General features: G+C 39.8%; 1 protein-coding gene across 1 annotated transcript; it reads right to left on the reverse strand.

The window, feature by feature from the left end:
- Positions 1-6,598: 6,598 nt before the first annotated feature.
- On the reverse strand, positions 6,599-7,300 carry LOC149188514 (uncharacterized). The gene has a single exon (XM_089409978.1). It carries the CDS (start codon positions 7,298-7,300, stop codon positions 6,599-6,601), a length of 702 nt encoding a protein of 233 aa, XP_089266104.1.
- Between the last annotated feature and the right edge of the window lie 9,266 nt (positions 7,301-16,566).

The raw sequence follows: 16,566 nt of genomic DNA on the forward strand, positions 1-16,566 counted from the left end.
GTTGTGCAACTTGATGTAACTATTGTAGAATATTTCTACATATCAGCTAGCTCCGATACCATGTAGAATTTTTCTACAAATCAGCTAGCTCTGATACCATGTAGAAATTCCCACCTGTAGATCACCTGATAATGCAATATACTAAAGCAAAATACTTGATCTACTTCTACAACCAATTTAGCGGAAGCTTAATCGAACATGAGCAACATCAATAAGAACACATATAACTGATATGGAGAAATCAATCACACATAACACAGAAGATATAACAAGGGGAAAGCACCAGCCTAAACCCCAACTCTGTATTATCATACAAGTGGAAATATAACCAGTATTACAAAAAGAATCAGCTCAAAAGCTATCCTGCTCTCTCTGCAATACCTCTGCTACTCATAGTCAGCCAAAGGCCTCTATCTAACCTCTGGTTTGCCCTCCAAGCCTCCTATTTCTTTACGCAATTCTGATTGGGGTCTAGTGCAGCCACTTGTATGAATTGGCCTCTTCACACACTCACTAACCTCTGATCCAACTACGCAGTCCTGAAGGAGATAAATCCTCATCATGGATGAGCTTCCTTTATAGGAAAAATATTCATCCAACTGATAGTACACTGTCCCTTCTCCGATCTCAACTAGGTTTCTGTCTGAACTGACATGCATGAGTTATCCATGAGTGAATACTCAGTTATCTGAAATACAGTAGTTACATGCATGCAAGCATTAACTAACTGAACTCTCATTAATTTAACAAACTATTAAAATAATCTAACTGGACTTGACTCAGTTAACTGAGCCAACTAATTACAATTCAAATTAGAACTCATCCTTATCTCTTTAACTGATGGATAAATTCCTCAATTATTAGAGAAACTGTTGCATGTCCTCACATAGACTTCGTGTTTGATTTTTCACAACTAATTTACTCATGGAGAATTAATTAATTTATTTTCAAATAGTTGTTAAGTTCAAATTCAAATTTTACTTCCTATTTTTAGTCCAGGGATTGACTGAAATAGGAATCCATCCTGAATTGCTAAAACTAGCAATGCTATTTTTAGCACTTCCATTTTTCATTCCCTGTTGCTAAATCCAGCACTGATACCCAAACTCCTATTTATCGTAGTGCTATTTTTAGCACTTCTATTTTTAGCATTTCTTGTTGCCATTTTCAACAACTATGTTTTTGACATTTTTATTTTAAGATTTGTACACACTACTTATGGGGTTTGACACATTTGTAATCTATATTTTCCAATCTATGTATATATATATATATATATATATATATATATATATATATATATATATATATATATATATATATATATATATATATATATCTGGACATTCCTAATGCACAAAAAGTAGAGTTCAAGACTCCTAGTTTCCAGGTTTATGAACTTCTATATTTCTAAAGGAATTTGTCACTTGGCAAGGACTACATGTTGGTTGAGGGGTAACTTGAGAGCCTTATCTCATTGTTAGCCAATGATATACATATGGACAATCCTAATGCACAGAAACTAGAGTTCAAGACTCCTAGTTTCGAGGTTTATGAACTTCTATTTTTCTTAAAGACTTTGTCACTTGGAAAGGACTACATGTTGGTTGAGGGGTAACCTGAGAGCCTTATCTCATTGTTAACCCATGCCCATGCTAACCTTGCCACATCTATTTATTTTTTTTTTCTAAATAAAATTACTCTATTAACATTAAAGGGGTAAAATTACATCTAGATCGTAGTAAAAAACAACTGCCTTGTAGGAGAGGCAGAGAATATCAGAAACACTGCCCATGACAGAGAACTTAGCCGAGAACTAGTATTCAAATCCCACGCAGGGGAACAAGTATTGACCTTCTTACTGAGCTTGCAAAAATTCAAAGAAACATGCAAATTGAACCATATCTTGCAGATGTGAACCCACATAGCAGCATGAACCAAAATTTGCCCGCTATTATGGGCCGCGTGACAAGTAACAGAGGCAACAGAGAAAGAACTACACATCTGGAGGCTCTTCCACAATTCTGCACCAACCGAACTCAGTCAGAGCCCTTGCACGAGCAACATCAGTTTCAGAAGGACCAGGAGCCGCCGTTTCCATCACCACGTCCAAGGCATTGTGAATTGGGACCTCCGGAACCTGCAAAGAAAAAGGATTCTGTGCAGAGACAGAGGCAGGGCCCTCCTGATGAGAGCTAGACTCTCCTACCTCCTGGGCTTCTTCATGAAAGAACACCGAGATGTGAGCAGTAATTCTTGGACGATTCAGAGAACAATTGAAGGTGAAAATCGCAGAGCCGAAAGAGGGAGACGATGTGGAGTCTGGAGGGTAATGGCTGGGGAGATGGAAACGCCCTCTCCCACTGCGAGTGCGAGGGTAATGGCCGGCTGAGAGTTCACTGGAGAGGGAGGGAGAATTGGAGGATGGGCTGGAGGGCGCACGCCAAGGAGTACCCCTGCGGCTCCTCATTCTATGGCGAAGACGGGGCATAACGAAGACCACAACAACACTATGAAAACAAGACTGTTCAACCACCGCCGCAGAGCTCGGGCTATTCAAATGAGCATCCGAACGAGGGCTGGAGGCCTCCAAAAGAAACCTGGGAGTTGACGGAGGCAGCTTCGCAGGATTGCCCGAGCATAACCAGACCAACAAAGCGACAGACCATAACAGACCATAACCAGACCAGCAAAGCACCAGAGGCTTCAAAGCAATCCCATGGCTGAGCCTATATTTATCGCCCTCCGTCCTGCCTCGAATTGCACCCGCCATAACTACTGCATTGAAGAGAGCTGAGGCCCAGCGCAGACCAGAGCGTGCGGAGGCGATGGGGAAATCGGAGGACAGGCTGGGCGGATCAAAGCCACTTGAAGTGAAACAAATGCACCCAATGATCCCCAAATGCCACTGTTTATTCTGCGTCGGGCGATAATCCATGTGGTACAGGGCAGGCAGGTGTCGTCCCACCTCGCCCCACCCCTGTCCCATCACATTAACCAACTGGCTAGACACCCGCATCTGGGGGAGCTGCATCCTTTTGGACCAGAATTTTTCATTCCTGTTCTTGTTCATGATTCTGAATTATGTCTAGAGCTCCAGTGAGAAGAGAATGCCCATTTTCCACTCCCAGGTTGGCCAGTAGATCCACGACCTCGTTGCCTTCCTGTTTAACATGGTTGAATATGATTGCTCGGTTGGTGTTGAGTGTTTTTTCTATAGCATCCAGCCTGGCTCCAAGTCTCCAACTGTTGGCGATTTTATGCGCATGATCTCCATTGAGCAGCTGGTTGGCCAAGTTGATGAGGATTAGGGAGTCACCTTCTATCTCCAGAGGCTGGAAACCATGTTGCTGGGAAAGGAGTAATCCTTGCCAAAGACCCTCCAGCTCAGCTGAGTTATTCGTGTCCCATCCAATGTTGTCGAGGTAAATCAAGAGAGGAGAGCCCTTGTGATCTCTGAAAATGCCGCCAAATCCTGCTTTTCCGGGGTTACCCTTAGAAGCTCCATCAAAGTTGAGTTTGAATCTATGCCTTGGAGGGGGGGACCATAAGTGCTTTCTGATATTCATGCTTTTTGAAGGTTTGCAAGTGGGAATTCCTTGAGGGAGTTGTATGTTCCAATTTTCCCATATGGCTGCCTCATTTGCCAGCATGGGAAAGTCATTCGGAAGCCAAGATTGAAGCACCAAGGTCTTTTTCAGATTGTGACAGAGGTTGCCCCAAATGATTTCTAAAGGAGTGCTTTGGTCTTTGAAAATACGCTTGTTCCTTTCTTTCCATATTGTCCATAGGAGGAGGCCGGGTATTATTCTCCATAAATGGTTGAGAAGTGCGCTTTTATAAGGGCTTTGGTGCCAAAGGCGAATGGAGTTGATAATATCCTTGGACACTCGGCATTTTCTTTGGCATCGGAAACTGGCCTTCTCCCACAGTTGGTTGGCCAGAGAACAAGAGTCCAGGAGATGTTGAAGCGTTTCCTCCTAAGAATGACAGTTGGGACAAATGGAGGGCCCATGAATGTTTCTCTTCCTTAAATTGTCCCAAGTTAAGATCTTTCGGTGCCCAGTGAGCCAGAGAAATAAGGATACTTTGGGCCAAGTACCCGGAGCCCAGATTCTTCCCCAAATAGGATCCAGAGGCATTGAATCTTGGCATCTAATTTTGTAGGCCTCTTTGGATGATCCTCTAGGGGTATATACCCATCTCAAGATATCTTTGCCTTCGGAGTATCTAATTCGACGTTTTTAGAGCTCACTCTCCAAGATTTCTTTTGTCTGGTTATCAGCATTTCTGATAAGCTTATCGGTTTGCTTCCATTGTCTGTACCCTTGTTCTATCTCCAGAGTCCACTGTTGCTTGACTGATTCCTTTTGTTGTTCCTCCCATTCTTGGCAAGGCGGCGGGCTGAGGATGCTGTTGAGCTTTGGAAGCTGATTCTAGGCATCCGCCCAGAATCGGGCAGTGCTGTCGTTTCTGATTTCCCAAAAGCTTTGTTGTTGGATAAGCGAGAAATGTTGTCTAGCCGCATTCCAAATTAGCGATCCTTTTTCAGAAGGAGTGAATCTAATAAGCTCCTCCGCTGGTCTATGATTGGCGTATTTGGCTGTCCATATGGCTGCCCAAGGCTTATTGGGCACAGAGAGCCATTGCCACCAAATTTTTGCGCCCATGATTTTGTTACCATGATTAGGGTCTCGCAGACCTATGCCCCCTTTTTCCTTTGGCTTGCATGCTGTAGTCCATTTGACAAGGGCCCATTTGCGATTTGTACCATATGCCCCCCAAAGAAAATTGCGCTGAAGATCTCTGATTCTTTTAAGAACCCATTTAGGTGCTGCCAGAATTGAGAAGAGATAGAGGGGCATTGCCTGAAGCACAGCTTTGATTAGCACTAATCTACTGGCTATGTTCAGAGTTCTGTGAGTCCACAAAGTGAGACGAGATTCAAGTTTTTCCAGGAGCATACGCCAGGAGGCGTGCTTGATTACAGAGTCTATAAGGGGGTGCCCAGGTAATTGGAAGGCAGGGAGGCTATGGAGAAGCCTAGAATGCGGGCAATAGCCTGTTGAGTAATAAGAGGGGTGTGAAAAAAGAAAATCTGCGATTTGGCTTTATTTATGCTTGTTCCTGAAGCGTCAGAGAAATCCTTCAGGAGGGATTTAAAGATGGAGGCTTCCTGAACAGAAGGGTACCCGAAAAGCATGTTGTCATCAATGAATTGTTGATGAGTGGTGGCTGGAGAATTGTGAATGGATATTCCTTTGAGATGCTGGGAGAGAAGGGCTTGCTTGATATGGCGACCTAGACCTTCAGCCATTAGAACGAAAAGGAAAGGGGATAGGGGATCCCCTTGCCTGATGCCTCTGGAGGGACTGAAAGGTCGAGAGGGAATGCCATTTATGAGGATTGAAAAGAAGGTAGTGGAAATTAAACTCTGAATCCATTGAACCCACATTGGTTTGAAACCAAAGGCATGTAACATTTTTTGTATGTAAGTCCAACTTAACTTATCAAAAGCTTTGGAAAGGTCAATATTGAGAATCATACCTGCCTGTTTGGAGTTCTTGAGGGAGTGTATGATTTCATGAGTAAGGATGATGCCGTCCAAAATTTGACGTCCTTCAACATAACCGGATTGTTCAGGCGATATGAGTAGGGGAAAAAGCGGCTTCAACCTGTTGGCAATGACTTTGGATATAACCTTGTATATAACGTTGCAGAGAGCGATTGGGCGAAATTTTTCCAGAGTGAGGGTACTTTATTCTTTGGGAATGAGGGCGATAAAAGTTGAAATAAGCCAGGGCAGTAGCCAATGTAGAGTGCACGATTCCTCCACCACTTGCCACACTTCCTCTTTTATAAGCTCCCAGAAAGAATGGAAGAAAGTAGTGGTAAAGCCATCCGGTCCAGGTGCTCTTCCCTCCTTAAGCTGATTCATGGCCAGATCCACCTTCTGAGGCGCTACAGGTCAAAGAAGGAGTTGGTTGTGTTCTTCTGTAATTATTTTTGGCACATTTTGAGTGATATTTTCTATAGCAGGCCATCTATCAATCTGGGGTTCTTGTAGGACCTCCTGGAAGTGATTGATGAATTCCTGTTCAATCTCTGCATGGTTTTCCACTCTTTCCCCTCCTTGCTTTTGTATAAAAGAGATGGTATTGTGCATTCTTCTTTGAATAGTAGTTCTGTGGAAGAATTTAGTGTTTCTTTCGCCTTCTTTCAGCCATCTAATCCTAGATTTCTGCTTCCAGAGAATTTCTTCCTGCTTTCTTCTCTCCTCCAATTGATTGTGAATGTGCCTTTCCAGTTCCAAAGTCCCATCCTTGTATCCCTCTGTGATTATCTGTTGCTGGAGATCTCTCATTTCTTTGTTTAGTTCTTGTTGAGCCTGAAAGATGTTGCCAAAAGTCTCTTTATTCCAGTGTTTGATTTGGGCTTTCAAGAATTTGAGTTTCTGTTGAAACTGGAACATTTTTTATCCCTCTGGCGTAGGGAAGTTGTTCCAAGTGGATCTGATGAAGTCGTTGAAGGTGGGATGGGAAAGCCAAAATGCTTCAAATCTGAATGGACGTCTGGTTGAGTCACCTGGCCATTGCCATTAGAGAGAGATAGGCCAATGGTCGGAACCAGAGTATGGAAGAATGGATGCTGAGAGGTCGCCACCGAGATGCACTGCGTTATCTGAGATGAGGAATCTATCAAGTTTTGAAGCAATTTGTTGCTGCCTAGCCCTGCAATTGCTCCAAGTGTGCATTCCATTGGAGGTTTGCATATCTATTAGCATATTGTTGTGGATGAAATCTTTGAAGTGGTCATTTTCTTGTTCCAGCCTGGCTCGACCTCCCTTCTTTTCCTCTAACTTGGTGATCATATTGAAGTGTCCTCCAATGATCCATAGAGGATGGCCTCTATTGGAGTTAAGTGCTTCTATGGTGTCTAGAAGAGCAATTTTGTTGGCTGCTTCCTGTGGAAAATAAACATTAGTGAGATGACCATGAATGTTGGTGCTGATTATATGAAACGTTGCCTGAATAATGTGATGGGAGGCATGGAAGTTTGAAAGCGTTATTGCTTGCGTATTCCAGGCAATTGCCAATCCTCCAGATGCACCTGATGCGTCCACTGCAACCGAGTGACAACCTGGCCATGCTTTTGAAAGGATGTTTCCCAGAGTGTTACTGTTGCATTTTGTTTCCTGCAGAAAGAATATCTGGGGTTGTTCCTGCTTTATCATATTTTTAATCATTCTGAGTTTCCCGGGGCTATTGAGCCCTATTAGATTCCATGAAGTGAGCTTCATGATTCACTGTTAGTAGTGGGCTTGTAATACTTTGTCAATTTAGCATATTTGCCTTTGTCGACCAGGATTATCCCTATGGAAATAGTTCGCTGGAGATCTGTCTTTCTTCTGCGCTTTTTGGAGTCTTTAGGAAGGAAGCAGCTATCCCATTGAATTCTCGGCTGTATTCCCAGTTGTTGTTGCTGATAGGCTCTGGATATGATAACTTCCAGAGTACTAAGCTGATGCGCTTGGATCTTATCATATTCCTTCTTTCTACATACTTGTTCCAACTCAAAAATGTTTAGACCACCCAAATCTATGCTTTCCGGTTCTTCATCCATGTGTTGCACTTGACTGCTTTCCTCTGAGATGAGAGATAAGTGCATAGATTGGCTTTGGGGACTGTCAACATCCATTTCCTTGGACTTCCAATCAGGGTTTTTTGGAGATACTTTGGGAGTCCCACTGAAGATTTTTGGAGGCAGGGGATTGGGAGAGGAGGCTGAAGGAGGGATCGGGGGGGATGGGATGATCAGCTGAGGGATTGGTGCAAAGTTCTGGGGTGGGTCTTCCGAAGTTTTTGCCAGAACCTCAAAGTTGTTGCTCGTGGAAGGGATGGAAGCAACATCCTACTGGGGTTTTTTCCCAGAGGAAGGTTTTTTGTGCTATCTTTTATGGCTTGTAACCTTAGTGAAACCATCATGGTCCGCCTTGCTTGAGGGTTCAGAGGCTTGGGGATTAGCATTTAGAGGGTAGTCCCTAAACAGATGCCCAAGGGCGTGGCACTTACGACAGCGAAAGGGAACATGTTCAAAATCTAAGGGTTGAATCCATTCATAGTCATCATGGAAGAGACTTACCGATTTCGGAAGGGCTTTGTCCAGGCGCATGAGGACACAGATGCCGGCGTAGGAGGTATATCTACTCATCTTTGTTTCTTCAGCAATTTTGACAAACTCTCCTAGCCCCTTACCTATGTCTTTGAGTGATTCTTCATCCCAGTATTCTGTTGGGAGTGAGTACAGCCTGATCCATACTGGCGCCCAGTTGAGATCCTCCTTGTCAGGGTTGAATCTCTCTCTCCAAGCTCTTAAATACAGACCAGCAGAGTTGAAGAAGTAGGGACCTTCATCCATGACCCTATTTGGATGTTCGATGTAGATAAAAATCGCCGTGAAAAACCCTTTTGGTCCTAGCTGCAGGGTAACCTGTCCCTTGGGTTTCCATTTGGCTGAGATCCATCCTTGCAAAGCTTTTTCTGTCAACCAGAATCTAATAAATTTTCCAATGAGCGCATGGTCCTTCATGTATTGGATTCGACCATTGATTCTGTGGCTGGGAAGTTCTATTTTGGGTCTTCCAGCAGCTACGGGTCTACATGTCGATGAGGTAAACTTTGGCGTTTCCTGTTGCTTGGACTTTCCTTCTTGTTCTTCATTATTTCTGTCAGGCTGCACAATGGAGTCTTTTGTCGTTTCCTGCATCCGAGGGTCCCGTTGGTCCTTGTCATCCTGTTCAGGCCCCAGAGGCTCGGTCGTATTCATCGCTTGAGGATCGCTTTTAGAAGAGGGGGAAGGCATTGAAACCCCCCCGGGGGAAAGCCATTGTGGTGTAGAGTATAACAGCCGGCTGCTGTCATGGTTTGGTGTACAAACGTTGAGAGAAGTCAGAGAAAAAGATCAGATTGCACCGTTGCAGAGGCGATCCAGAACCCTAGGTTGCAGAGCCCTCATGAATTTTGGAATTCCTATACCACATCTATTTATTTACTTACATAAACATATTGATATTTTTTTTATAAAGACATATATGAAACAATCACCTATTTAAACCATAAATTTCTATACTGTGTTTCTTCCACAAAGTTAATTATTGTATAGTTAATCTTTTCTTTTACAACCAGAGACTTACACCCAACAGGTACTTGTAATTACTCCTAGCTCCTGCTTAGAAACAAATAAATAAATAAATATTGGAATACATAGTCTCAACAAAACATAACAAATAACCAAATTACTTATCTGAATCTCTAAAAATATAATAGGAGCTACCACGCTCCTCCCAACTGATAAACTGCTATCTCAACAATTTCCCTTGATCTCTAGACTCCTTTTCTGTTAGGAAAAAAATCAGTAACTTTCACAGTTTCACCTCATCAAGACCTATTAGCATCCTGATAAATCTAGGCAGTAATTTTTATTTATGCAGGTCCAGTCTTTATCTCCCACTAAGACCTCATTTTTTCCAGATTGTCTTTCTCTCTCGCAATCTTGTTTTTTTTTAGATCATCATCCACCCATAAAATTTCTCTTTAGTCATGATGATTCTAGTGGTAGGGATCCTTTTAAAGAAGAAGGATTTATTTTCTTGATTGTGACAACTGCCACTTCAAAACTATCCTTTCTTGGAGTATAACTGATTCATAACTACTTCCTATCAGTTGGGAGCTTGACTTCTCACTTGGTCACTCCTATTATATTTCCAAATAAACAAATAAGTGAAATAATATCTTATTCATACTAATTTACATATGTCAACCAAATTTAATCTTGGCCCCATAGCCAATACTTCCACAATATTTACAAGTAAATATAAATAATAATGTTTGCAAAAAGCAATTGCACCAGGGGTATCACAGAATATTCAAAGTCAAATTGGAGAACCAAAAATCTGAAAGGAAATTTATGTTTTTCTATGGTGCTCTATGTTTTACTTAGGTACACCACGTAAAAGCCATACTTATGAAATTTGGTGGATAGATAGAGGAAGTTATCCTCTATATCAGAGTAAAATCCCAATCCCTAACTTTAGGTATTGAAGGTGCACTAAACTGATCTCTCTCTCTCTCTCTCTCTCTCTCTCTCTCTCTCTCTCTCTCTATATATATATATATATATATATATATATATATATATATAATGTAAATCTGGGAATGTGTCCTCATTAACATATCTAAAATTTAGAAGAAATATAAGATCACAATAATTAAAATATCTATGATGTTAATATTCATAGAAATGTGAAATAAAACCAAAATGAAATTGAATAATATTTTTGGGTGTGTAGAATTTCCAAAATCCCATGGATGCTCTTGCATGGAGAACGTTAATCCAAAATATATGTTACACGTGATTTTGTCACATTAGGCAAATGGATATCGGTTTGGATCTCTCGCTATCCACACATGTGTCCAGAGCATTACCCTGTAGAGTTTGAAACTAAATCATCCCAAAGAAGGCTGAATTTATAGATCATATGGTACAAAACCTTGAATTTGGCTACGTTCACAGTTTCCTAGTCATTTTATGCACATATGAAGGGAATACCATTATTATCTGTGCAGAAGTACACACTGTCTTCCACCATGACCTGTACACATGACTTGAAGTACGTAAAAAAAAGAGAGTAAAGTCTAGAAGAATTGTTGGTAGCATCTATCCTAACCAACAAGCTTCGAATGAGTGCCTATTCAGTGCTAATCCCTCCCATCAAGGAGTAACTCCCCTTCCTTTGTGGTACCTCTATCCCACTAATAATGGATATCATCCCTTGGAGAATGGATCCATAAATTCTCATCCTTGGCCTATAAAGCCATTATAGGCCTGGGGTTTGGAGGAGGATTGTTGGAAGTAGGCTTATGTTGTTGAGATTAGGTTGGAAGGCCTGTCTTGCAAGGGAGAAGGTTGGAGATTGCAGAAAGGGCTTGCTACATCAAGGCTACATGGTTGTAAGGTTTTTCTCTAGTTTTATGAATATAATCAATTATTATTTCTTAGTTAAATCTCTATTGATTTGATTTGTAGGATTACTTGATCACCTACATGAGTTTTGATTGCATAATTGATTAGTTTTGATTGTACAATTGGTTAATTAGTTCATTATCTCTTTGATTATATCTTGTATGCTTTGATATATTGTTTTCTCTATGTCTTTGCATATCTATTTCAGAATGTTGCAGAGAGGTTGTTGGGAGCAACGAGAGGACATTTGGAGCATCAAAGAGTGCATGATTGAAATATTTTAGGGACTTCACCAATCAGTTCGCTAAACCGGTAAGAGGCCTCTTTCATTTTATTGCTTTTAAATGATCATAACTTAGGGAAAGGTACCAATTATTGTGTTTGTTACTAGGGTTCTTAGAAGCCTAGGGAGATCACTCTTGTCCACAAGAGGGATTTTTCCTCATAACCAATTGGAGACTATGCTGGGGAAAGTTCTATTCTCTTCCATCTCCTTGTTTTTTATTCTTGAACCTTTTTGATAGCTTTATCTTAGTCTTGACAAGTTAATGATATTTCAGATTTTGTGATTTGTTTCGATTTTTATTTTATTTTTTCTTTAACTTTCTTGACCTGTGCAGTTTCTATTTAGAAACAGAGTGTATATATGTGCAGATTACCTTTAGCAACAGTGCGTATATGCACTATACTATACTGTCTACCTGTGCATACTCTGAGAATTTTTGAGAAAATACCTTTTCCCCTCATTAAAGTCTGAATTTTTTGTTTTTTAAGATTTCATTAGACTTGTCTATGCCTCCAATCAGTTTCCATGTGTTTGATCGGGTGTTGTGAAGAAGTTTTCTTGAGATTTTTTTTCATTTTCAAGGATTGAAAGGTAGGCTTCTCTCAAATTCACTGTCACTTCCGGGATTCACAATAGGTTTACCCGTATGGCTATTCTCAACTTATTTAATTCCAAATACTCCAATTGTATCAGCTCAGCCAAGTTTTTCACCTCAACTGAGTTCACCTCTCATTGTCACCAACATATTGTAGACCCTTTACCTTCTTCACCCAACATGTCCTCCTTCCTTTCTTATTATTTTCTTGGTAAAAGCCTTGATGTTAGTAACCAGGTGACTAAGAAGAAGAACAAAGGGAAGAAGAAGAAGAAGCAAGATAAGAAAGAAGTCAACCAACCAACCATGGCTGTAACTACTGGTAATGTTGAGGAAGCTTCCACGATGTATCGTAAGCCAAAATAACCTTGTAAGATTTGTAAGGGTGACCACTTCCTTATCAATTGTCTTGGTATTCCTAAGGTCTTAGAAGTATGGTCCAATAATTCTTATCAACTTAATATTGATCCATCAACCAATGATTCTCAAATTATAGGGAAAAAGATTAAGGCTAGGTTTCCTTGTAGGTTATGCAAAGGGACTCATCAAAGTCACCTTTTCCCTCACATGGATGAAGACTCAAAATTGTTTGAAAATATTACTATTTTACAACTTCCAACTTCCAACTAATTACTGTAAACGTTTCCCCATCTGCCGTCAGTTGGCGAAGTGATTGATCTAAATCCAAGTACAATCAATCCCACTCTTCCATTGGAGGGTGAAACATGTATCACTCAGATTGATGGACTATTTGTTGATTAAGTCGTCGAATCGATTCCATCTTCGGTCGATCCCACTCTCCCTTTAGAGAGTAAACTTCATACCGCTCAGGCTCTTCATGTTACCTCAGATTCATTTACACATGGGTGCATTTCATTTGTTGTTTTTGAACCCCATCCAAGTAATGTGACTATTTCTTTTGAGTCGAGTAGAGTGACAAAACCTCATCTTCCTTCTTCCACCCCTTTCCAAATTATTTTGAAGGTTTATGGTAAGAATGTGCGATGCACAAATGTAGACAAAGTTGCTTTTGTTAGTATTTTATCCTCATTTGCTTGGAAAGCTTTGAGTTCCCCTCATCTTGTGCCTGTTACATAGAATCTGTTATCTTTTAACAAAACCACTAGTGAGCCTTTAGGAGCCCTTCCTAAGATACATATTACCTTGGAAGGTGAAATTGTCTGTATTGATCCTATGGTAGTCCAAGGTCCCTTAGATTTCAATTCACTCCTTGGGCGAGGCTATGTCTATGCCATGAAAGCTATCGTATCGACACTCTTTCGCGTGATGTCCTTCCCTCACAATGGAAACATTATGATGATTAATCAACTTTCATACGTCGATCTTGCTTCAACTACCAGCCATACGACATCCTTGCATGTTCCTTATCTGCAAGTGGTATCTACCCTGCCACAGTTTAATTATGTGGCAACCATTCCCATGTCTTCAATTATAGATGTAAACAAGCCTCTCACTCTTTGCTCGAATTCATATGACTTTGATCCAATGATTGACATAGGGAACCTTATGGGGGAACTTGAAATGGATTTTCTTACCCCTTCTGATCTCTTCACATGAATTCCTTCCAGAGAGATATTGTTCCATCTGATGAAGATCTCTTGGAATCCATGGTCAAGAAACACCCTTTGGAAATGTGTTTCTTCCATTTGGAAGCCATGAAATAAGCCTTTTTGGGGATAGTTATTTTATTGTGTCAACCTCGTTAAAAGATGAAACAACTCTTTTTGAGGATAGTTCTTTTACTGTGTCAACCTCGTTAAAAAATGAAACAACTCTTTTTTAGGATAGTTCTTTTACTGTGTCAAACTCGTTAAAAAATGAAACAACTCTTTTTGAGGATGCTTCTTTTGCTATGTCAACCTCGTTAAAAAATGAAACAGGTCTCCTTGAGGATAGTTCTTTTACTGTGTCAACCTCGTTAAAAAATGAAACAACTCTTTTTGAGGATAGTTCTTTTACTGTGCCAACCTCATTAAAAAATGAAACAACTCTTTTTGAGGATAGTTCTTTTATTGTGTCAACCTTGTTAAAAAATGAAATAAATCTTTTTGAGGATATTTGTTTTACCGTGTTAACCTCGTTAAAACATGAAACAAATCTTTATGACCATAGTTCTTTTCATGTGTCAATCTCATTAAAATATGAAACAAATCCTCCCCTATTTAAGTCAAGTCGTTCATCTGATCTCTTAAATGAATCTTCGTTTCATCCACCTATTAGTAACCAATAGTCTACTTAGGTGACTGAAACGAAGCTTGGGGGCATGTGCTTATGTTGGTATGCCGAGGGCATGAAAACTCATCTCAAGCATAGTTTTTCTTTGGTTCAAGCTTGTGTAAAAATGAAACCACCCTCAAGCACAATTTTTTTCTATTTCAAGCTTGTGTTAAAATGAAATTGCTTTCAAGCATAGTTTTTATTTGTTTCAAGCTTGTGTAAAAATGAAACCTATCTCGAGTCCATTTTGGTTATTATTTTCAAGACTCGTTAAACTCATGAAAATCCTAAGCTTCTTTTACTATCTTTTGATGCTCATAAAACGTACATGAAAATGCTGAGTTCTTTCCGTCTTTTCTTGCTCGTTAATTAAAATTGAAAATCGGTGATTTGACTATATTTTTATCACTTTTTCGAACTCATTAAAACTTATGGAAAAGCAAAATCATGGAGTTCTCTTTATGCAATTTTAAGACTCCTTAAAAATGAAAAGATCATTGAGTGCTTGATTGTTCGAACTCGTAAAATTAAATGAACAACTGTCTATTTAGTATAAGATTACCCCTTTTACGGAATGAACCAAACTATTTACGAAAAAGGTATACATTGACTAATCATGGTCAATAGAGTTCTCTCTTGCATTATTTTATCCTTTTTTGGGCTTGAGAGACTAAATGTACGAAAAAGAACATTGTGGAGTTTACTTACATTTTTCTTCTGACTCCCTAAAACTGAAAAACTTTGAGATTCACTTTCTCTAGGCTCGTTAAAATTTTACGGTAAAAGAATTTAATGAGTTTTATTTTCATGTCCTTTCAAACTCTTTAAACGTGAAAATGACATCGAGTTACCCTTTTACTGGACTCATAAAAATTAAATATAAGACTTGTTAAGCATGACGAGACCAAACCATTCCTTTTTAGGGCTCCTTAAAAATAGTTTGGAGGACTCATCCGAAGGATGAGCTTATAGGACAAGCATATGTTATCCTCTTCAAGCTTGTAAAAAATAAAGAGGCACTTTCAAATAATGGTGGGGAAAAATGAGAAAGAATATTTGTTTTTCATTTATAAAAGGCAGCATGTCGCTCTTGAACATGACACTCCGTCACTTTTCGTGTTTGGGTTGGGAAATCCATTTGTTACTCATTTGACCATACCTCATTCGAAAGTCTTCAGTTGGTTTGATTTTATTTTTGAGTCAAATGTTTCTAAGTCATTATGTCGTATCTCTGATATGTTCAAGAGAAGTTAAACCTTAGTCAAAATTACTTTGTCAGCCTTTGCCTTTAGTTGCATAGACCATCCCTGAGTCAGTCCTGGATTACCCTAAATTGTTGTTCTTGAAAACTTGACATGAGTTTCGTGTCGTAGGCCCTCCTGCGACAGGTCGCTTACTATCGCATTTAGTTCATTATCTAGCAAGTTTATCTAGAAACCTTCAGTACCTTGAGGCTTACATGCCTTAATGATAGGTTTCTCACCTTCGACAATAAGTTCTCATCATTGGACTTCGATCTAATGATTCTATGAGTGTTCGACATCAAATCATCTATTCACACTTCATAGATTTTACTGGAAATCCCTCGAGAACCATTGTCATTATTGGTGGTTTCTCTCGTGCTTATTAACGATTTTCATCATTGATCGGTAATCAAGTGGTTTCTATCATGTTCAACTTTGAGACATTCACTCACATGGCTGGATTCGTACTACGAATCGAGAGATGGAGATCAATACCCTGGATCTAGTTTCACCCATTCAAGCTACATAGAGTTATTAAATATTCATGATTATAAACATAGATCCATTGATGGCTGCATCCATACTATGTCGTCTTTTGACATAGATCTTCAGATGTATTTTTGTATTGTGCTTTGAGACATTAATGTTCTGAGTATGGGAATGCCTACCTTAGTGATGATATTATATATTGAATTGTAACATTTGTCTATTTGTTTCAGGTGTCCGACTACAGTCTCTAACCCAAACCTTCACATGATAAAGCACTTTAGTCATCAAAATATTTCTTCTAGGTTTGCACTTTAGGGGGTAATCTGTTACACATCATTTTTTCACATTAGGCAAATGAATATTGGTTTGGATCTCTCGTTGTCCACACGTATTCTGAAGCATTACCCTATAGAGTTTGAAACTAAATCATCCCAAAGAAGGTGGAATTTCTAGATCCTATGGCACAAAACCCTGAATTTGGCTATGTTCACAGTTTCATAGTCATTTTCTGCACATACATAGGGAATACCATTATTATCCACGTAAAAGTACGAGCTGTCTTCCACAATGACCTGTGCACATGACTTGAAGTATGTAAAAATAAAAAGTAAAGTCTAGAAGCATTGTTAGTAGCATGTATCCTGACCAACAATCTTCGAACGAGTACCTATTCATTGTTGATCCCTCCCATC

Source organism: Pinus tabuliformis, chromosome 3_1 (assembly GCF_031772625.1).
Source record: "Pinus tabuliformis cultivar Carrire ecotype Pingquan chromosome 3_1, CPIR1, whole genome shotgun sequence".
Lineage (NCBI taxonomy): Eukaryota > Viridiplantae > Streptophyta > Pinopsida > Pinales > Pinaceae > Pinus > Pinus tabuliformis.

What these genes read in the sequence shown, in the direction of transcription:
- LOC149188514 (XM_089409978.1), bottom strand. Translation starts at nt 7,300, where the DNA reads ATGAAGCTCACTTCATGGAATCTAATAGGGCTCAATAGCCCCGGGAAA.